The sequence below is a fragment of the Chlorocebus sabaeus genome, chromosome 15, assembly GCF_047675955.1.
Source record: "Chlorocebus sabaeus isolate Y175 chromosome 15, mChlSab1.0.hap1, whole genome shotgun sequence".
NCBI classification, from domain to species: Eukaryota; Metazoa; Chordata; class Mammalia; order Primates; family Cercopithecidae; genus Chlorocebus; species Chlorocebus sabaeus.
The window spans coordinates 19,380,629-19,403,189 of record NC_132918.1 but is presented as its reverse complement, the minus strand read 5'-3'; the positions used below and the strand labels follow the sequence as shown (position 1 = coordinate 19,403,189).

Here is a 22,561-nt window from a genome sequence, read left to right as displayed (position 1 = left end):
GACGGGGTTTCACCGTGTTAGCCAGTATGGTCTCCATCTCCTGACCTCATGATCCGCCCGTCTCGGCCTCCCAAAGTGCTGGGATTACAGGCTTGAGCCACTGCGCCTGGCTTGGGATTCCGTTTCTTTCAGTAAGAGTTGTTGGCAGCTATCTGGTAGGGTGTCTTTATACTTCTGAAATCGTTTATTGACCACTTGAATGTCTTAGTATTGTATACAGCAAAAAGACCCTGATGAGGTATATTCACTTCCTGTGTATCCAGTCATGTGTTTAGTAAGGTTGCTAATGATTTATTTTGGGTCAGAACAAAGTAATGTGCATTTCATATGCATTATATTTTATTTCTTGTGTGAATATGCCATTAGGGAGATAGACTGTTAAATTTACCAATCTATACTACTGCTTCTGTCTTATGAACACAAATTTAAAAATTAATCTTTATCACTTACAGCACTGTAAAAATTCTGTTTTTAGAAATAATTTTCCCCTTTTTTTTTTTTTTTTTTTTTTTGAGACAGTCTCACTCTGTCTCCCAGGTGTGAGTTCGGTGGTGCCATCTCGGCTCATGGCAACCTCGACAACCTCCACAACCTCCACCTCCTGGGTTCAAGTCATTCTCTTGTCCCAGCGCCCCTAGTAGCTGGGACTACAGGCATGCATCACCACACCTGGCTATTTTTGTATTTATTTTTGTTTTTTAGATAGTCTTGCTATGTCGCCCAGGCTGGAGTGCAGTGGCGTGATCTCGGCTCACTACATCCTCCACGTCCTGGGTTCAAGCGAATCTTCTGCCTCAGCCTCCTAAGTAGCTGGGATTACAGGCATACGCCACCATGCCTGGCTTATTTTATTGTATTTTATTTTATTTACTTTTTTTTTTTTTTTTTTGAGACAGAGTCTTGCTCTGTCACCCAGGCTGGAGTGCAGTGGTGTGATCTCGGCTCACTGCAAGCTCCGCCTCCTGGGTTCACGCCGTTCTCCTGCCTCAGCCTCCCGAACAGCTGGGACTACAGGCGCATGCCACCACGCCTGGCTAATTTTTTTGTATTTTTAGTAGAGACGGGGTTTCGCCATGTTAGCCAGTATGGTCTCGATCTCCTGACCTCGTGATCTGCCCGCCTCGGCCTCCCAAAGTGCTGGGATTACAGGTGTGAGCCACCGCGCCCGGCCTTTACGCCCGGCTAATTTTATATTTTTAGTAGAGACGGGGTTTCACCATGTTGGCCAGGCTGGTCTCAAACTTCTGACCTCAGGTGGTCCTCCCACCTCAGCCTCTCAAAAATATATGGGCCTTCCGGCCCATATATTTTTCACAAGGCTTAATTCTGATTTTTGTTGGAATTTTGGAACTCCCACTAGTGTTTTGAGGCATTATCTTGATTTTTTTAGTTCATTAGTGTTTGTCATTAGGACTGAATTAAAGATCAAAATATTAATCTGATGCTGTAATTAAAAATTAGAGTGCCACCTAAAAGCAAGATTTATTATTGAAAATAAGTTCCAGCTTAGGCAACATGGTGCAACCCCCGTCTCTACAAAAATAAGTAAAAAAAATTAGCCAGGCTTAGTGGCACGTGACAATAGTCCTAACTACCTGGGAGGCTGAGGCATGAGGATCCCTTGAGCCCAGGAGTTGGAGGATGCAGTGAGCTATAATTATACCTCTGTACCTCAGAGCAAGACCCTGTCTCAAGGGGGGAAAAAGTCTAGGAATTTTAAACCGTTTTTTATTGGGTACAAATTTGAATATTTATACCTGAATAATGCTGAGTGGGTGGAATTGCTTTTGTATTTAGAAAGTAGTGACAAGGAGTTTTTGTAAATTAAATCAAGCTCTCTAAATTGTTTTTCATTGTGAGACTAATTAGCATTGGATCACTAAAATACAGTGGTTCTTCATTAGGAAATCTGATTATCAAAGGATCGTGTATACAGAATAACCATAGAAAGGTGCAGAAATTTAGAGAAACTTTCATGAAATGTTTCCTAGTTTTTACTTATATTAATTCTTTTACTGTATATTTTGGAATTGTTTAAATTGTGCATTCATAGACATTATTTGGAGTTTTATGACCTAAGAAAGAACCTTGGGAATGAAATTAATGTGTCTGAAATTTTGCTTATGCGTTTGAAATGAGGATGCTGTCTGTTCATTTTGGGGTAAATAATGATGGGGAAAGTGGGTGATAAGAGCATTTTGAAATATTAAGGCTCTAACTTAAGCTGCTAAATGATCCACTTCTTTGGCAAGTAATATGTATTTTATTTTAATATTTAAATGCACACAAAAATAAATGATCCCCATGTTGAAAGGTAAGATACCAGACAGTAGATACTCATAATTTGGTATCTAATTTTTATTCCTGATTAGTAGCATTACTGCTGAGCCATTTCATTATATTGTTCTTTTTTTGAAAACCTAATTTGTATGTTGACACAAATGCAGAATAGATGAGAAAATCTGGCATGCTTCTGAATGTTTTGTTGTATCATAAACATTGTGCTTTTCTTAATCGTTTTTAACATACAGTTAGGATAATTTGTTATAAATGTGTTTATGGCTTACCACAGCATATTAGGTAAAATTAGCTTGCAACATTTTATCATGGTTAGTGTTGTGCGTTTCCCCATCATTTGTATTGTTTAATTTATATCTCTGATAAAATGCAGCTTAGAAACTGTTGGGCTTCCTTGGTGCTTCGTGGAGTAGAAAGATATCAAATGTGAAAGAGACCAGGAGTTTTGTGGTAGCAGAATAACCTTGTAAAAGGCTACCTTGGGAATTAATGAGCTGCACTGTCATTCAGAATTCATTCAACAAGTATCTATTGAGTCCCTACTACATGCTAGGCATATAGTGCTAGGTATTAAAAATACAAAGGTAAGGCTGGTTCTTGACCTCAAGCTGCTGTTTAAGCAGAGGTTGCATAGCCACTTAACAGGGATTTTAAATAGGGAATTCAGACATTGGCTAGGGGACTATGCTAGGTGATTTTTAATATTCCTTAGAAGCTCTAGTCTGACTCTTACTGGGTTAGTCAAGACTAGGAAATAAAGAATAGGAACTAAGAGGGATGACTGTTTAAAAATAAAGGAATGTGCTAGTAATTATTTAAGGTGGCACCTGAAGTTTAGAGACACAGAAATAAATAGATGCTAGGTTTGGCTCATGAGTAAAGATAAAACTTACTCTTAAAAATCAAACTATAGTATTTTGAAAGGAACTTAATGATCAAAATTGAGTCAGATTTCAAGTCAAGGTCTTTGAACAAATTTAGAATTTGCTTGATATACTGAAGATTTGCGATTCCAGTATTCATTATAGGAAAAACTTTTAAATATGCAAATCAATTTTAGTAATTTTATATATTTTTTCTTTTTCTTTTTTTGAGACAAGGTCCCACACTGTTGCCTAGGCTGCAGTGCAGTGGCAGGATCATAGCTCACTGCAACTCACACCTGCCAGCTTCAACTGATTCTCCTACCTCAGTGCCCTGAGTAGCTGAGACTACAGGCATGCATCACCACACCTGGCCAATTAAAAACAAATTTTTTTGTGTGGAGATGCGGTCTCTCTATGTTGTCCAGGCTGGTTTCGAACTCCTGGACTCAAGCAATCCTTGTGCGTTGGCCTCCTAAAATTCCGGGTCTATAGGTGTGACACTGGGTAGGGCCAATTTTAGTAGTTTTAATTTTAAAAATCTGGAAACAATTGATTTCTTGGGCAGTACATCTAGAATTGTTTCAGGTATAACACTTATTTAAAGAGGAGCTTTTTTTGTTTTCTAACAAATGATGTCTAGAAAAGAAATTCTCATTTAATTCAAGCTGATTTTTTTTTTTTTTTTTTTTTTTGAGATGGAGTTTCATTCTGTCGACCAGGCTGGAGTGCAGTGGTGAGATCTCGGCTCACTGCAAGCTCCGCCTCCTGGGTTCACGCCGTTTTCCTGCCTTCCTGCCTCAGCCTTCCGAGTAGCTGGGACTTATAGGTGCCCGCCACCAGACCGGCTAATTTTTTGTGTTTTTAGTAGAGACGGTTTCACCGTGTTAGCCAGGATGGTCTCGATCTCCTGACCTCGTGATCCGCCCATCTCGGCCTCCCAAAGTGCTGGGATTACGGCGTGAGCACTGCGCCCGGCCAGCATTGTGTTTTTTTCAAAAAGCTGTTTTCATGAATTGTAAAATGCCTGAAAAAGTTTTGAATCTAAGTGGTATATAGAACATAATTTAGCTATGTCATGTTGACTCAAGACTTTTTTTTTTTCCTTTTTTTTTTTGTTTTTTTTTTTAACAAGACAGGGTCTGGCTCTGTCACGCAGGCTGAAGTGCCATGGTACAATCTCAGCTCACTGCAAACTCTGTCTCCTGGCCTCAGGTGATTCTCCTGCCTTAGCCTCCCAAGTAGCTGGGACTACAGGCACATACCACCTTGCCTGGCTAATTTTTGTATTATTATTAGAGATGGGGTTTCGCCATGTCGTCCAGGCCAGTCTCACACACCTGAGCTCAAGCAATCTGCCTGCTTTGGCCTCCCAAAGTGCTAGGTAATATCACAGATGTGAGCCATTGCGCCTGGCCAACTCAAGATTCTTAAACATTAATTATCATACTTTGTTGAATTGCGGTAGGGGACAATTGAGATATATTAAATTATTTGCCCCGGTCTATGCTAAAGCCTTTACTCAGATTATCTTGCTTTTTGAAGCAGTTTTTGTGTTTGCATCTTGTAATTTTCTTCTCTCCTTGGGCTGTTAACTGTCACTTAGCATCTATCATTTAGTATTTCTGTTGCCTAAAGTCAGTTGTCTTTCTAATTTACTGTTATAACTAAGCTATAGGCTGAGAAACTATATAAATAAGTGATTGGTTTATTTTATAAATAGGCAGTTGAATGTGCCCAGATTCTGAATATTAGTTCAAAATGTGAGGTTTTGTTTTTTCTTTTTTCCTTTTTTTGAGATGGAGTTGCACTTTGTTGCCCAGGCTGGAGTGCAGTGGTGCGATCTCAGCTCACTGCAACCTCTGCTTCTGGGTTCAGTTGATTCTCCTGTCCTCCCAAAGTGCTGGGATTATAGGCATGAGCCACTGTGCCTGGGGTTTTTTTTTTTTTTTTTTTTTAAATTCCACATTTACATATAGTGTAGAGATCCTCACTGAATATTCAGCTCTTAAATCCTTTAAAAATATTAGTTTTTTCCCTGTAATTTTGAGATCTTTAGTTAGTCTTTCAAATTCATTGCTCAATAATTCTTTTTTTTTTGAGGCGGAGTCTTGTTCTGTCGCCCAGGCTGGAGTGCAGTGGCGCGATCTCAGCTCACTGCAAGCTCCGCCTCCTGGGTTCACGCCATTCTCCTGCCTCATCCTCTGGAGTAGCTGGGACTACAGGCGCCCGCCACCACGCCCGGCTAATTTTTTGTATTTTTTTTTTTTTAGTAGACACGGGGTTTCACCGTGTTAGCCAGGATGGTCTCGATCTCCTGACCTCGTGATCTGCCCGCCTCAGCCTGCCGAAGTGCTGGGATTACAGGCATGAGCCACCGCACGTGGCTTGCTCAATAATTCTTAACAAAAATAAAGATCTTCCACATACATATTTTTGTCTTTTTTTTTTTTTTTTGAGATAGAGCCTTGCTCTGTCACCCAAGCTGGAGTACAATGGCGCCGTCTTGGCTCACTGCAACCTCCACCTCCCGGGTTCAAGCGATTCTCCTGTCTCAGCCTCCTGAGTAGCTGGGACTACAGGTGCGTGCCACCACACCCGGCTAATTTTTGTATTTTTAGTAGAGATAGGATTTCACTATATTGGCCAGGCTGGTCTTGAACTCCTGACCTCGTGATCCGCCTGCCTCAGCTTCCTAAAGTTCAAAGTGCTGGGATTACAGGCGTGAGCCACTGTGCCCGGCCTATTTTTGTCTTTTAATTGGCCCTAAATCATCTCCTGACTGATCATATTTTAAGATATATGTTCTAAGAACTATTTCCTTTCTGTTTTTAGCCTGTTAAGGGCAGTGGGTTACTTGTCAGGTCTCTCTCAGGTTTCTTCATTCTCATTGGTTTCCTCCATTAGTAGGATCTCAGTAATCAAACCAGAGTTTGGACAGTTTAGAGTTGATTTTGTTTTAATCATTACTGCTTAACATCCAGAGATCTGTTTCCAGTCCTTTAGTTTCTTGGTTCCAAACTGGAATATTGGGACATCAGGCAAAACAACTTTCCTACTTTCCTAATTTGTTGGTGTTTAGTGGCTTTCCATTGTGTGTGGTTTTATTCATTACTGAATGAAGTTGTCATTCCCCATAGAGAAGGAATTGGGAATTGGACCCTCTTTTTTTTTTTGTTTTGAGATAGAGTCTTGCTCTGTCACCCAGGCTGGAGTGCAGCGGCGCGAACTCAGCTCACTGCAACCTCTGCTTCCCGGATTCAAGTGATTCTCCTGTCTCAGCCACTCAAGTAGCTGGGATTACAGGCACTTGCCACGATGTCTGGCTAATTTTTGTAGAAATGGCATTTCTCCATGTTGTCCAGGCTGGTCTTGAACTCCTGACTTTAGATGATCCTCCCCCCTCAGCCTCCCAAAGTGCTGGGTTGCAGAGGTGAGCTGCCGCACTTGGCCGGAATTGGAGCCTCTTTTTTTTCTATCTTGAGATGGGGTCTGGCTCTGTTGCCCAGGCTGGAGTGCGGTGGTGCAATCTTGGCTCACTGCAACCTCCGCCTCCTGGGTTCAAGTGATTCTCCTGCCTCAGCCTCCCAAATAACTGGGATTACAAGTGTGCGCCACTACATCCAGCTAATTTTTGTATTTTTAGTAGAAACTGGGTTTCGCTATGTTGGCCAAGCTGGTTTTGAGCTCCTGACCTCAGGTGATCCCTCCTGGGCCTCCCAAAATGCTGGGATTACAGGCATGAGCCACCGTGCCCAGCCGTGGAGCCTATTAAAGGCAGGGTTTAGAGAAATATCCTGCTCTCATTTTTGTCTTATTCCTTGGTTAACTCATTCCTAATCTCATTCTCCCTCACTTTCCTGGTTTTGTCTGTTAACTTCCTATTTTTGTTGGTCTCCTTAACCATGCCACCTCTCAGCTCTCCTTTTCTTTCCCCTTTCCCTCACCAGTGAGTCTTGCCTCCTCTTTTAAGTATCGTTTTCCCACAAGAGCAAGGTAATTTCGTATAATAGGAAATATGTGGGGGATGAAGGGAGGACAAAGTGTAAATAAAGCAAACCAAAATAAGGGAGAAGTTCGTAACCACAGGTCGTTTATTCTTTTTTTCCCTTCAATTTCTTTTTTTGTTTTCCTTTGTTTTTTTGAGACAATTCTTGCTCTGTAGCACAGGCTGGAGTGCAGTGGCATTATCTTGGCTTACTGCAACCTCCATCTCCTGTGTTCAAGTGATTCTCCTGTCTCAGCCTCCTGAGTAGCTGGCATTACAGGCATGTGCCACCATGCCTGGCCAATTTTTTGTATTTTTATTTTATTTTATTTATTTTTTGAGATGGGGTCTCACTGTGTCGCCCAGGCTGGAGTGCAGCAGTGCAATCTTGGCTCACTGCAGCCTCCGCTTCCTGGAATCAAAGAGTTTTCCCACCTTAGCCTCCCGAGTAGCTGGGATTACAGGGGCTGCACCACCACGCCCAGTTAAGTTTTGCATTTTTAGTAGAGACAGGGTTTTGCCATGTTGGCCAGGCTGGTCTCGAACTCCTGACCTCAGGTGATCCACCCACCTCAGCCTCCCACAGTGCTGGGATTACAGGTGTGAGCCACCGAACCCGGCCCCTCTTCAATTTCTGCACCTCAGTTGTTTTCTCACCTGTAAAATGGGAATGATACCTACTTAAGGGGGAGATATTTGGTAGAATTAAGAATGATGTGTAAAGTTCTCAGCAGGTAGATGTTCATTAAGTTGCCAGTTACCTTTCTCCTTATTTTTCTTTATTTTTAGTTATAGTTCATCCTTAAGCATTAAAAAATGCGTTTTATATTTATTAGGAAATATGGTTTCATGACAAGTGTTAGCAAACAATGTGGTTTTGGATTTAATTTGGCAAAGTATTGCTGTAGAATGGTATCTATAGCTAATATGCTAACAAATACTGTAGGGCTGGGGTATAATCTAGCTGACTGTAGCACAGGAATAAGAATCAGAATTTTTGGCCGGGCGCGGTGGCTCAAGCCTGTAATCCCAGCACTTTGGGAGGCCGAGACGGGTGGATCACGAGGTCAGGAGATCGAGACCATCCTGGCTAACATGGTGAAACCCCATCTCTACTAAAAAATACAAAAAACTAGCCGGGCGAGGTGCCGGGCACCTGTAGTCCCAGCTACTCGGGAGGCTGAGGCAGGAGAATGGCGTAAACCTGAAGGAGGAGCTTGCAGTGAGCTGAGATCCGGCGGTGACAGAACAAGACTCCGTCTCACAAAAAAAAAAAAAAAAAAAAAAGAATCAGAATTTTCCAGTGCTGTACCTTTACAGAGTTCTGTTATTTAAAATGGATTTCCAACTGGGCTCAGTGGCTAATGCCTGTAATCTCAGCACTTTGAGAGGCTAAGGAGTGGGGATCACCGAGGTCAGGAGTTTGAGACCAGTCTGGCCAACATGGTGAAACCCCATCTCTACTAAGAATACAAAAATTAGCTGGGCATGGTGGTGGGCACCTGTAATCCCAGCTACTCAGGAGACTGACGCAGAGAATCAGTTGAACCCGAGAGGTGGAGGTTGCAGTGAGCTGAGTTCTCGCCACTGCTCTCCAGCGTGGGTGATAAAGCAAGACTCTGTCTCAAAAACAAAACAAAATAAATAAATAAAATAGATTTCATAAGTATGAAATTTGATGGAATCATTTCTGGCACTCCACATTAACATGCGTACTGAAACTGTTCTTGTGATGGGATAGTTTATGTGGGTGTTTCTGAGTTTCAGATGATCAATCAGGCTTCTTCAAGGGAAGACTGCCTTATTGGAAGATGACCCTTGAGACAGGGTCTCACTCTGTTGCCCAGGATAGAGTGAAGTGGTGCAATAACGGTTCACTGCAAGCCTCAACTTCCTGGGCTCAAGGGGTTCTCCCACCTCAGCCTCCCAAGTAGCTGGGACCACAGGTGTATACCACCTCACCTGGCTAATTTTTTTTTTTTTTTTTTTTAAGAGACTGGGTCTCCCTATGTTGCCCAGGCTGACTCCAGGGCTCATGGGATTTTCCCCACTCTGCCTCCCAAAGTGCCGGGAATACAGGTGTGAACCACTGTGCCTGGCATGATGACTCCTAAATAATGTTACTTGTCTTTACTCAGTGGCCCAGTCAGGTTGACACATAAAATTAACCTTCACAGGTTAAACTTCAATAAATGTTTCGCTTCCATGTTTTTCTGCAGACAGATGCACCATCAGGAATGGAATTACAGTCATGGTATCCTGTTATAAAGCAGGAAGGTGACCATGTTTCTCAGACACATTCATTTTTACACCCCAGGTAAGTTGGTATTTATTTGTTTGTTCGTTCATTCATTTCTTCATTTAGCAACTGTATACCACGCACTATTCTAGGACATGGGAATTAATTAATTAATTAATTTATTTATTTATTTTGAGATGGAGTCTTGTTCTGTTACCCAGGCTGGAGTGCAATGGCGCAATCTCGGCTCACTGCAACCTCCACCTCCTGGGATCAAGCGATTCTCCTGCCTCAGCCTCCCAGGTAGCTGGGAGTACAGGCTCACACCACCACGCCCAACTAATTTTTGTATTTTTAGTATAGACGGGGTTTCACAATGTTGGCCAGGCTGGTCTCGACCTCCTGACCTCAGGTGATCTGCCTGCCTCAGCCTGCCAAAGTGCAGGGATTGTAGGCATGAGCCACTGCGCCTGACCAGGAATTTATTTCTTTATTTGCAGGCTTTCTTGTTAATCATAGATTATCTTTGAAAATTCCAAATTATTTTTAAATAAGTCCGTTGGTATTTAATGTATTTTTTTGTTTCATTTATCATTATAGGGAAATTGTAGACAAATTGTGTTTAGTCTCTCTTACTAGAAAAAATTCAAAGAAAGAATCTAAAATGAAATTAATTATAAATTGCACTGAATATTTTAAATAACCTTTACTATGTATTTCTATGTGTTTTCTAGAAATAGGTCATTTTCTTTTTGCCCTCAAGTAAAAAATGAAAGTTCTTTAATTTCTTACTTTTCTTCAAGAGGTAAACCAACTCTTCAAGAGTTTGGTGTGCAACTTTGATTTTTTTTTTTTTTTTTTTTTGAGACAAAGTCTCACTGTGTCACCCAGACTGGAGTACAGTGGCAGGATCTTGGTCCACTGCAACCTCCACCTCCCAGGTTCAAGCAATTCTTCTGCCATGGCATCCTGTAGCTGAGCCTGAGCGTCAGCCGCCACTTCTGGCTAATTTTTTTGTATTTTTAGTACAGACGGAGTTTCACCATGTTCACCAGGCTGGTTTTTGAACTCCTGACCTCAAGTAATCTGTTGCCGTTGGCCTCCCAAAGTATTGCTAGGATTATAGGTGTGAGCCACCGTGCCCAGCTGCGACTTCAACTTTTTTTTTTTTTTGAGACGGGGTCTTGCTCTGTTGCCCAGGCTGGAGTGCAATGGTGCGAGCTCGGCTCACTGCAACCTCCGCCTCCCAGATTCAAGCAATTCTCCTGCTTCAGCCTCCTGAGTACCTGGGATTACAGGCACCCGCCACTACACCCAGCTAATTTTTGTATTTTTAGTACAGACGAGGTTTCACCATGTGGGCCAGGCTGGTCTCGAACGCCTGACCTCAAATGATCCACCTGTGTCAGCCTCCCAAAGTGCTGGGATTACAAGCATGAGCCCCTGCACCCGGCCTGCAACTTTGATATTTTAAAAAGAAATTCTTTTGAAACTTAGAGCTTTCTTAATAACCACACTTCTCAAAATCAGAGTTTTACTTTTTCAGTAAATGTGCACCCTAGATTTTAAGTTTTTCTTGTTGAGTCCTAGATTTTTATCTACTAGTGTAAATCTGTATTCCCTCCAAGCATGGTGACAAAGAGACCGAGTCTTATTTACGTTTGTACAATCACTACTTTACCTGTTGTATTTGCAGTAAGTCTTTTGAGCACTATTAAACCTGTCGGTTTTCTTGTCCTGTCAGAAAACTGAGATTTTGGCTCAAAAATGTATGTTATTAACAAAGGGGAACAATATAGATGTCATGTACAAAGAAAATGAAATATAAGAGGAGATTGTCTGGAGTTCAGGGGATGGAGTGTCAAGTCTTAAATGGTTGCATCTTTTTGCTAAGTGTTACTCAGAATATAGGTACAAATATGTAGCTGAAATTTGTTCCACGAGCTTCTCAGATGTGTCTACTGGGCAATTTTATGTGAGTTTTGATCAAAATTGGTAATCTCTTCCATCTTAGTTTTGCATAATATATTATTGCCATTTTCTCAAGTGAATAGAAAGTAGTGAAGCATTTTAAGAAGATTGCTCAGTGGGGTTTGATATAAGAACTGCCCAGTAGCTGGGTGGCATTCAGAGTACATATTCTGTCTCTGAGGTATATAAGAAGAGCCCTGGGAGCTCCTCATTGAGCCTCTTGTGAATCAGTCCATAACCTTGCAGTCTGCAACTGAAGCAGCCTCACCAAAGCAAAGAGCCAAGATTCCCTGTTTAGAAGGGTGGTGGGCAAGATAAAGTCCTCCAAAGTAGTTACAGATGATTCTCTTTCTGGAGTAAAACTTACCTGCTCAGAGTTGTTACACAGATGTATAAAGTGCTTAATGCTTATAGTTCTGGGGTGGTTCTGAGGGAAGGAGAAGAGCCTGTGATTTTCTTTCTGAGTATCTTTTTAGTGCTTAGAAATTACTTGCCAAGAAGAAAAAAAAAAAAACCCACGAAATTACTTGCAAGCTGGTTATGGTTGCTTATGCCTGTAATACTAGTGCTTTGGGAGTTAGAGATGGGAGGGTATCACTTGAGCCCAGGAGTTCAAGGCCAACTTGGCAGCCTAGGAAGACACCATCTCTAAAAAAAAAAATGGGGATGTGTCTTCCCAGCTACCTGGGATGCTAAGGCGGGAGGATTGCTTGAGCCCAGGAGTTAGAGGTTACAGTGAGCCATGATCACACCACTACACTCCAGCCTGGGTTACTTGCAGACTAACAAAAAATCCCTTATAATTTTGTTTGTAATGCCTAAAGTGCTGATTTTTTTCCTAAGAATTATTTACTGTGACCTTTATTTTCTGAGTTGTAATATTGTCTGTTTTGGTTAAAAAAAAAAGTTTAACCACAGAAATGCATGTTACATATTTGATTTTTACTTAATCATAATATGTAATATATGTCTTGTTTTGCTTTTGTTTTCAGCTACTACTTATACATGTGTGATAAAGTGGTTGCCCCAAATGTATCGCTTACTTCTGCTGTATCCCAGTCTAAAGAGCTCACAAAGACAGAGTCAAGTAAGTCCATATCAAGACAGTCAGAGAAGGCTCACAGTAGTTGTAAACTTCAAAAAACAGTGTCTTATCCAGATGTCTCACTTGAGGAACAGGAGAAAATGGATTTAAAAACAAGTAGAGAATTATGTAGCCGTTTAGGTAAGTATTCAGAGATTATGTTTCTAAAATTAAATATCTAATGAACACATTTATTCAGCATTTTCAAACAGACTTTTTGTTTAAGCTAAATTTTCAGATAATTAGAGCTTTTACCTTTAAAAATGCTACCCTTCAAAACTCTGGGTGATTTATTTTAATCTCAGTTGCTATACTTTTCTAGCGTGGTGATAGCTCAGGAGACTGAGATAGATACAGATAGGCTACCTGGCCTCAGACTGCAAGTTATTTTGATCTGAATTTTTTTCCTTTCCTACCTTTTATTTGCTGTCAGTCTTCAGGAGATCCTTGTTTTTCTTTCCTTTTTTTTTCTTTTTTTGTGACAGAGTCTTTCTCTGTTGCCTAGGCTGGAGTGCAGTGGCGAGATCATGGCTCACTGCAGCCTCAACCTTTTGGCTCAAGTGATCCTCCCACCTCAGCCTCCCTAGTAGCTGGGACCAGAGGCACACACCGCTGTGCCTGGCTAATTTAATTTAATTTTTTTTTGTAGAGATGGATCTTGCTATGCTGCTCAAGCTGGTCTTGAACTCCTGGGCTCAAGTGATCCTTCTGCCTTGGCCTCTCAAAGTGTTGGGATTACAGGTGTGAGCCACCACACCCAACCTTTATTTTTCTTTCTAATTTGCCATGAACTGAGACAGCATTTAACTAATACTAAGAAGTACACGTAAGTAAGAGTAGTTAGGTATAGAACTCAGGGAAACTTAGTTATGGAATAAAGCAAGGATTGAAAGCTCTAGGGGCATAAATGTGGAATATTGGCTGGTCGTTTAAAAGAAAAAAATAGCTGGCTACTTACCATGCCTTTTAAAATACTGTGGATTAAATGAGACATGTCCGCAGATATTGCCTGTGTTACCATCCATATAGCAGCACAGCTTTGCTTAGTGATTAGGCAGTGTGACAGTTACTTTAGCTGCCTTGGAACAGTTGGAGGGTCCTCTATTTATTTAATTTTTTATAGAGAATTGAGATTCTTGGGGTTTTTTTTTTTTTTTTTGGCTTGAGAGAAGAGTTTCACTCTTGTCGCCCAGGCTGGAGTGCAATGGAGTGATTTCGGCTCACTGCAACTTCTCTCTCCTGGGTTCAAGCTGTTCTCCTGCCTCAGCTCTCCGAGTAGCTGGGATTACAGGCGTGCATCACCACGCCTGGATAATTGTTTTGTATTATTAGTAGAGACAGGGTTTTCGCCATATTTGTCAGGCTGGTCTTGAACTCCTGACCTTAGGTGATCCACCCGCCTCGGCCCATGATATTTTCATCACTCCAAAAATTAACCCTGTAATCCATTAGGAGTCACACCCTGATTCTCCCTTTCTTGAAGCCTCTGGCAACCACTAATCTAATTGTCTTATCTTTATGGATTTGCTTATTCTGGACATTTCATTATAAAAGGAATTGTACAACATGTGGCTTTTCATGTCTGACCGAAAAGCTTATGCTTCTTTCATTAAGGATAATGTTTTCATAGTCCATGTTGTTGTATGTACCAGGACTTCTTTTCATGGCCTGATAAGATTCGATTATGTGGATATACCACGTTTTGTTTATCCCTTCATCAGTTGGTGGACATTTGCAGTGGCTCTACTTTTTGGAAATTATGAATAATCCTGCTGTAAACACTTGTGTAGCAGTTTAAGTGTGGGACTGTATTTTCAGGTTTTTTTGGTATATGTTTAGGAGTGAAATTGCTAGGTCATGTGGTAATTACCTTTAACGTTCTGAGGGACTGCCAGACTTTTCTAAAACAGGTGCACCATTTTACATTCCTGTGGTAGCTTGGGAGTTTCAACTTTTGCATATCTTTGTCAATGCTTGTTATTGTCTTTTGAATATAGCCATCCTAGTGGTTGTGAAGTGGTATCTCATGGTTGTAATTTGCAGTTTCTCAGTGAATGATGATATTGAGTATCTTTTCATGTTTTTCTTGGACATTGCATATCTTTGGGAAAATGTCTATTCAGATATTTTGGCTGTTTTAAAACTAGGTTGTCTTTTTACTATTGAGTTGTAATAGTTCTGTATATATTCTGGATACTAGATCCTTATCAAATATTTGATTTACCATGGTGTTTTCTTTTTACTTTCTTATTAGTGTTCTTTTGTGTGTGTGTGTGTGTGTTTTTTTTTCCTGAGACAAAGTCTGGCTGTATCACCCAGCTCTGCTCACTGCAGCCTCTACCTCCTGGGCTCAATCCATCCTTTCACCTCAGCCTCCCAAATAGCTGGGACTACAGGGATGTACCACCATGCTCAGCTAATTTTTGTATTTTTGGTGGAGTTGGAGTTTTGCCATTTTGAGGCTGGTCTCAAACTCGTGAGCTCAAGCGATCCACCTGCCTCAGCCTCCCAAAGTGTTGAGATTACAGGGTGTGAGCCACCGTGCTTGGCTGTGTTAGTGTTCTTTGAAGCACAAAAGTTTTACATTTTTATTATATCCAATTTATCTATTTTTTTCTTGTTTTAGGTATCATATCTAAGACTATTGCCTAATCCCAATTCCAAGGAATTTATATTTATTTATTTTTGAGACTGACTCTTGCTCTGTTGCCCAGGCTGGAGTACAGTGGTGCGATCTCAGCTCACTGCAACCTCCACCTCCTGGGTTCAAGCAATTTTTCTGTCTCAGCCTTCCGAGTAGCTGGGATTACAGGTGCACCCCACCATGCCCGGCTAATTTTTTTTGTATTTTTAGTAGAGGCAGGGTTTTACCATGTTGGTCAGGCTGGTGGCGAACTCCTGACCTCAGGTAATCCACCTGCCTCGGCCTCCCAAAGTGCTGGGATTATAGGCGTGAGCCACCACACCCAGCCAAGAAATTTATATTTAAGGGTTGTAGCTCTTACATTTAGGTCTTTGATTAATTTAGAGTTAATTTATTTTTGTATACAGTGTAAGGTCCAACCTTTTCTTTTGCATGTGGATATAGTTGTCTGTATGTTGAAAAGATTATTCTTTCCTGATTGAATTGCTTTGGCACTTTGTCAACAACAATTGCCTTGTAAAGTATTAGTTTTTTAAATTTCTGGACTCTGAATTCTGTTCTAGTGATCTGTATGTCTATCCTTAAGTCATACTACACAATCTTGATTTCTGTAGTAAACTTTCAAATTGGGAATTGTGAGTCTTTCAACTTTGTTATTCTTTTTCAAGATAGTTTTATCTATTTCGGGTTTGCTGCATTTCCATATGAATTTTAGAATCTGCTTGTCAATTTCTGCAAAAAATCCAGTGGGGATTTTGATAGGGATTGCACTGAATAAGTAGATCAATGTGGAGACTGTTACTGTCTTAACAATATTAAATTCCAGTCCATGAATTTGGGATGTCTTTCCATATATTTAGGTCTTAAATTTCTTTTAGTGATGTTTTGTAGTTGTAATTGTACTTGCACTACTTTTGTTAAATTTATTCCTATTTTATTTGTTTTAGTCTAATTTATAAATGAAATGTTTTAAAATTTTCATTTATGGATTGTTCTGGTGATTTTTTAATGGAGCGATATTCATACTTTGTTACTTGATTTTTTTCTCTCAAAGATGCATCAATCTCAAATAATTCTACAAGTAAAAGGAAATCTGAGTCTGCCACTTGCAAATTAGTCAGAGACATAAACCAAGTGGGAATTGGCCTTGTTGCTGCTGCTTCCTCTCCTCTTCTTGTGAAAGATGTCATTTGTGAGGATGATAAGGGAAAAATCATGGAAGATGTAATGAGAACTTATTTAAAACAACAGGAAAAACTAAACTTGATTTTGCAAAAGAAGCAACAACTTCAGATGGTAAAGTTGTTATCTAAATGATAGTCCATTATGAAAGGATACTTTTGTATATTGCTCTGTCACCCAGGATGGAGTGCAGTGTCACGATCTCAGCTCACCGTAACCTCCGCCTCCCAGGTTCAAGCAGTTCTTCTGCCTTAGCCTTCCAAGTAGCTGGGATTAGAGGCACATGTCACCATGCCTGGCTAAATTTTGTATTCTTAGTAGAGATGGAGTTTCTCCATGTTGGCGATGTTGGCCAGGCTCTAACTTTTGACCTTGTGATCCACCAGCCTCGGCCTCCCAAAGTGCTGGGATTACAGGTGTGAGACATCGTGCCCAGTGCCCCCGTATATGCTTAGTAAGAAAAGTCAAGATGAGATGCTACAAATGTACTTAAGATTATTGTTTTACACTGATAAGCAATTTTAATATACTTTAAAATTTTTTGAGAAAATAGTTTTTAAAAATAATTACCTCTATATAGAACTGGTAATGATAGCTGAATTTTAGGTATTTTCTGTGCTGTATTTTCCAGAACTGAAAATTTTAAGATGATGAAAATAAAGTAAAAATTGTATTGTGATTGTTTACATTACAGGAAGTAAAAATGTTGAGTAGTTCAAAATCTATGAAGGAACTCACTGAAGAACAGCAGAATTTACAGAAAGAACTTGAATCTTTGCAGAATGAACATGCTCAAAGAATGGAAGAATTTTATGTTGAACAGAAAGACTTAGAGAAAAAATTGGAGCAGATAATGAAGCAAAAATGTACCTGTGACTCAAATTTAGAAAAAGACAAAGAGGCTGAATATGCAGGACAGGTAAGAATTACTGTTTGTATAATGGTGCCCTTTCAGCATGGAAATGGAAACTGTTACTTCTCTTTTTTTTCTTTTTGAGACTGAGTCTCGCTCTGTCGCCCAGGCTGGAGTGCAGTGGCGTGATCTCAGCTCCCCACCACCTCCGCCTCCCGGGTTCAAGCAGTTCTCCTGCCTCAGCCTCCTGATTGTAGCTGTGATTACAGGCTTGCGACACTATGCCTGGCTAATTTTTGTATTTTTTAGTAGAGATCGGGTTTCACCATGTTAGTCAGGCTGGTCTCAAACTGCTGGCCTCGTGATCCGCCCGCCTCAGCCTCCTAAAGTGCTGGAATTACAGACGTGAGCCACTGCGCTCAGCCACTGTTACTTCTCTAATAAAGGAATTACTTTTTGTCAAGCTCAGTTTACTAAGCTAGATTTCAAAATAGATAATTCTGGTAAACATAGCTTTATGCTGTATTGTCCAAGATGATTATTTTGGTATTTGTTGCTTTTATTAGTTTAAACTTTTATTAGGTTACTGCAGTTTAGTTCCTAAATTGGTAATCTCTAGCCCTCTGAATATCATATGTTATATTATTTTAATGTAGTATATGAGCTTTCAAATCTGCAAATTAACAAACAGGAACTGTTGCCTATTATGTTCAAAAGCACTGGAGCAAAAATAAACAATTCTCTTTTGTTAATAGAATCTCACAATTTAAGGAACATGAACAAATAACTAACATGAGCAGGCTGTGATGAGCCATATAGTAAAGTATAGGGCATAATGACCATAGTGGACATGTTCCTTCCTCTCGTTCCTTTGCTTTTTCTTAAACTTAATGTCCTGTCAGATGTCAAATTAATAGTATTAGATGCTTAATGGATTTAGTGTACATGAAATAGTTCATTTTGTAAGAAGTAATTTGAAAATAGGTATTTTCTATGATAGGATTAAGTGGAAAAACAAAACAATTAAAATTGACATCGCCTTTTAAATCACATAGTTGGCAGAACTGAGACAGAGATTGGACCATGCTGAGGCCGATAGGCAAGAACTCCAAGATGAACTCAGACAGGAACGGGAAGCAAGACAGAAGTTAGAGATGATGATAAAAGAGCTAAAGCTGCAAATTCTGAAATCATCAAAGACTGCTAAAGAATAGAAACTGTTAAAGAGATTCATCTGTGTATTATTGACAAGTTTTTTTTTGTTTGTTTGTTGCTTGCTTTGGTAATTGAATTCTGAAGAACTTATCTGCATGAAGATAACTAGGCATTCTATCCATTTGTAGATCAGAGAAAGTGAAGAGATTATATATTAGTACTTAAATTTTTACATTTTCCAAATGAATGAAAATGTATGTTTCTTTGTACTTTTTTTAAAAAAACCAGCTTAGTAACAATACCATATGGTTTCAACTAGTAGGTAATCTGCTTATATTTCTAATGCAAACTTAACAATTGCGTACTTTTTAAAAGCTGCAGTATGTGATGGAAAATAACTGTGGTCAATTTTGTTATCCATATTTCAGACTCAATTTTAGATACAATGTGGCTTTATATTTTAAGTATATAGAGCTACTCAAGGAGTTGAATCTCCCCTTTTCTCATTAACACGATTTTTCTAAGTTGATACAGTATATTCATTAACATACATCAAATTTACTTTTATTTGGTTCAGATTGTGGAATGAATTTCCACCAGTTCTCTTCTTTTTCATGTGTATCCTAGGAGAAATTTTATTGAGGTTATAGCATACCCCATGAGCACAGTGGGGAAGAATAATGTGTTATTATGCACTGCTGCTAAACAGAAGAAGCAGTTGTAGTTTGTTTTTCAGTTTAAATGTGGTTATATTTAGATTTTTTTTTAAGCAGCAACTTTTCAAAAATAAAATAATTTCTGAACTTTGTGTTGTTAATAATGGTGTGAAAATATTAATGTTCTTGAGAAAAACTGATACCATTGTTGTATATCAGTTTCTATACAATCCATAATCCTCCTGTATAGTTTTTATATGTAGTTATGAGTCTTACTGAAATTTATATAATGGACTTGTTTTCCTTTAAGTTGTAAAATGTTAAACACCTTGAAGGTTATTTTGGACTTTTGTATGTTTAAATGTTAAGTCATACCAAAATTTGCACGAATGGACCATTTTCAGTTACTACTTAATATAAAAATCAGGAATTTACAGTCAACTGATAGTACATGATAGGTGCATATAGGACAGTTTAGTTATCTGCTACTAAAAGATTTTAGATAAGTTTTAGAAGATAAAGGAATTCCATAGTTTCGGGAGGGAAAACATCTTCTGCACTTTTTTTTTGCACAGAAAAGTCTGTCATTCTCTAATGGCAAATTTCATATTTGTTAATTCTTGGCTTAAAATATATTAGGTAAAATTCTTAGATCTGTTTTTAAAGGAAGTTTCCTGAAACTATTATTAATTGACATTATTACCCCATGGATTTTATGGGATAATACATGTTTTTCATGTTCTCTTATAAGGTACTATGTATGAATTACTTCAGCGAGCTGTATTTATTTTAAAATAAATTAGCTAGGGTTAAGGTTATACTCTATTTCCAGCACAGAAAATAGATAATCTAACGGTGTAGAAAGAAATCACTAGGTTGTCATTTAACCAGTTATTTTCATATTTTGCTTAATAGTACATATCCAAAAAGAATTTTGTACTTCCCCAAATGTAATTTATTAACTGAGTATGACCTAAATGTGTATTTTCAGTTTTCCATTTAAATTTTGCTATATTAAGACTAATTTAATTTGTTGATTCTTGGAATCTTCTCAAGGAGGAACAAATACTAAAATGACATGCAGAAACAAATATTTAAAATGACGTATTCTGCCAATACAATCTATTTAGATCTGGAGAAAGAAAAATCAGTTATTTATGATATAGTTTTATTTTAATTTTGAATTATTCGTGTCACAGCTCAGCTTTTTGGAAGACAAACTCAAACACCTATAATTTCATTTATATTTCTAATTCACTTGGAACCTTTCTGCTTTATGTTACCTAGAAAATGATAAAATAATTTGTTTCAACCCAAAACTTCTAAAATAAATTGCTTAATCCTTGAAATACGTTATTTGAAAATTTTAAGCAGTGCTTAAACACCATTAAATTATTATGAACTGGTAATTCAGAATTGAGTAAAGAAATATTTTTTCTAGTCCTTCACATAATGAAAATTTGCCACATGACGTTGTATAGTCTTCATTTTTCAGAAGATGTGTTGATGTGCCATAGGTGTCTAACTTCCTTGAAAATAGTTTTTTAAGTCAATTGTAAATATACGTATTATTGTTAAAAGTAACTTTAAACTGCACCACATAGCTTGAAAACAATATAGAGATTTTGTAATACCTTATAAGTGGCCTCGGCTAAAATACCCATATAAAACTTACTCTATTCTTTGCATGCTTATTTTGTGTGTTGGTTGCTAGCTTAAAGTTTGATTTGTTGTTAGTTTTTGTGTGCCAAATTCACTAGGCAAGCAGATTTTTCCTCAGACTTCAAAAAATAATTCTTTTTGGGAAAAATGTAAAAATGTTTACTCTAAAAAGCTGCGTTAAAAGGACAGCCTAATAAAAAGTTTTGCTAGCTCATCTTTAGAAGGAAGAAAGAATATTAGCTTGGGTGATGTTTAATTTGGGTGGTGATAGTTTCTGTAGTCTAAACTGTATGAGAAAAGTGTAGCTACTCTATAAAGGTAATAAATGTAAAACCTCTTGCTGTTATTGAGGAAGCTCTTCAACTGCTCTAAATTTCACAAATGTAACTTATAACACTATGAAAAGATTTGACCAACAATTTACGTTTGCTGTGTGCTTTAGTTTTTGTTTAAGCATATTCTTTTGCTTGAATTTCTGTGTTCATGAGAGGGTGTTTTATGCTTCTTGAACTAATTTTATAACATATTTAATATATTACCAGTTAAGATATAAAATCATTTGTACATAGTGAATTGTAAAGCAGCTATTAAAGTAGGTGAAATAAAGTATATATTTGTGGGCTATCCATATCTTTTAGAAGTCCTGACAGAACAATCAGTTTATTTGCACATAGGTAGCTTCTGTTTGAAGGAAAGTAAAGTTATAAGGAAACTCAAGTACTATAAGATGTGTCAAGGTATTTCTCCAAAATTTATTGCAAAGCTAGTGCTGAAGGGTTTTAATCAGCTTCTAAAATTTTCTTTTCAATAAGACATATGTTTTGATTACTTAGGGAAGATTCCTCATTTTTATTTGCCCTTTATGCATTTAATCCACATGATAGGAGATTAAAAATTAATATAAAGAAAAATTGTGCTCATACTGTCCATGTATTTCTGTGCTTGGAACTACTTGTTAATAGTTTTTATCGAAGCTGTCAGCAATAAGGGACATATAACTGCTGTATTATACATTGTGGAATTGAATAAACAGCCTATTTTTTTTTTTTTTCTAGTATAGGGTACTTAAGCATTTCCACTTTTGGAAGAAAAACATATGAGTATTTTATATTGCATTTCGTTTAAAAGGACAGTTTTTTTTTTTTTTTTTTTTTTTTGGGGTAAATCCTTTCATTGAAATGGCTTCTAAACTGTATAATGTAGTTTGGAGCCTATTTAGTAATAGAATTAAATGTCTTACATAGTGCTACAATTTTTGATTTAGAAAGTGATCAAATGTAAAAAAAAAAAATTTTAAAATTCAACCCAGGAAACAAAAGTATATTAAATTAGTTTAATATAAAGGAATTTATAAGACTTTTTTCCTCAATATAGATACCTCACTTGAAAAGAAAGCACAGCATACTTAAAGTAGTTCTAGTAAACATGTCCTAGAAAACAGTTGCTAAATGTAGGACATCTTTTGAGGAATTAGTTTATGAGAAATAAAATTTTGCTTGTTTTTAACTATCCTGTTAGAAATATTTGTTTATCCTGATAATTTTAAGCCAACATAGTAGTCTTAAATTATTTTTGAATTTCTAATCTGTGAAGGCAGTAAATGAAATATCTGTTCTGCAACTGTTGAAACAAATAATTGACTACATTGACCATAATTAAATTTAAAAATTTGCCAATGATGTACAGTTTTACAGTTAAAAGTTGCTGTGGTTGGTTGCATTACATGACACAGAAAAACTGTCCTCTACCTCACGTGAAATAAATATTTTATATGGTTTTACTAAAAATAAGACTCATGTATCTGGTCACCTAGTTTACAAATTTTGAATTATATTTATTGAAACATGACATACTGTGCTCTGAGCTTATACCTCAATTGTATTTTGTGCTGTTTTCCATTTTCATGCCTTGTAAATAACTTGTATAGATTGTGGATCAAATTCTAAATAAAAACTTTTAATGCCAA

At 38.2% G+C, this 22,561-nt stretch overlaps 1 protein-coding gene across 5 annotated transcripts in view; it reads left to right on the top strand.

Moving 5' to 3' along the window:
- Nucleotides 1–22,561, top strand: part of SKIL (SKI like proto-oncogene) — a 37,215-nt gene extending 14,654 nt beyond the window's left edge. For 3 of the 5 annotated variants that reach the window (XM_007972116.3, XM_007972118.3, XM_007972117.3), the window contains exons 3-7: nucleotides 9,369–9,466; nucleotides 12,352–12,584; nucleotides 16,142–16,383; nucleotides 16,964–17,188; nucleotides 18,178–22,561. In XM_007972116.3, coding sequence (XP_007970307.1) covers nucleotides 9,369–9,466; nucleotides 12,352–12,584; nucleotides 16,142–16,383; nucleotides 16,964–17,188; nucleotides 18,178–18,336 — 957 coding nt within the window. In that variant the 3' untranslated portion in view covers nucleotides 18,337–22,561. The remainder of the gene's footprint in view (nucleotides 1–9,368; nucleotides 9,467–12,351; nucleotides 12,585–16,141; nucleotides 16,384–16,963; nucleotides 17,189–18,177) is intronic. The other 2 variants (XM_073023466.1, XM_007972119.3) reach the window with 2 other exon arrangements.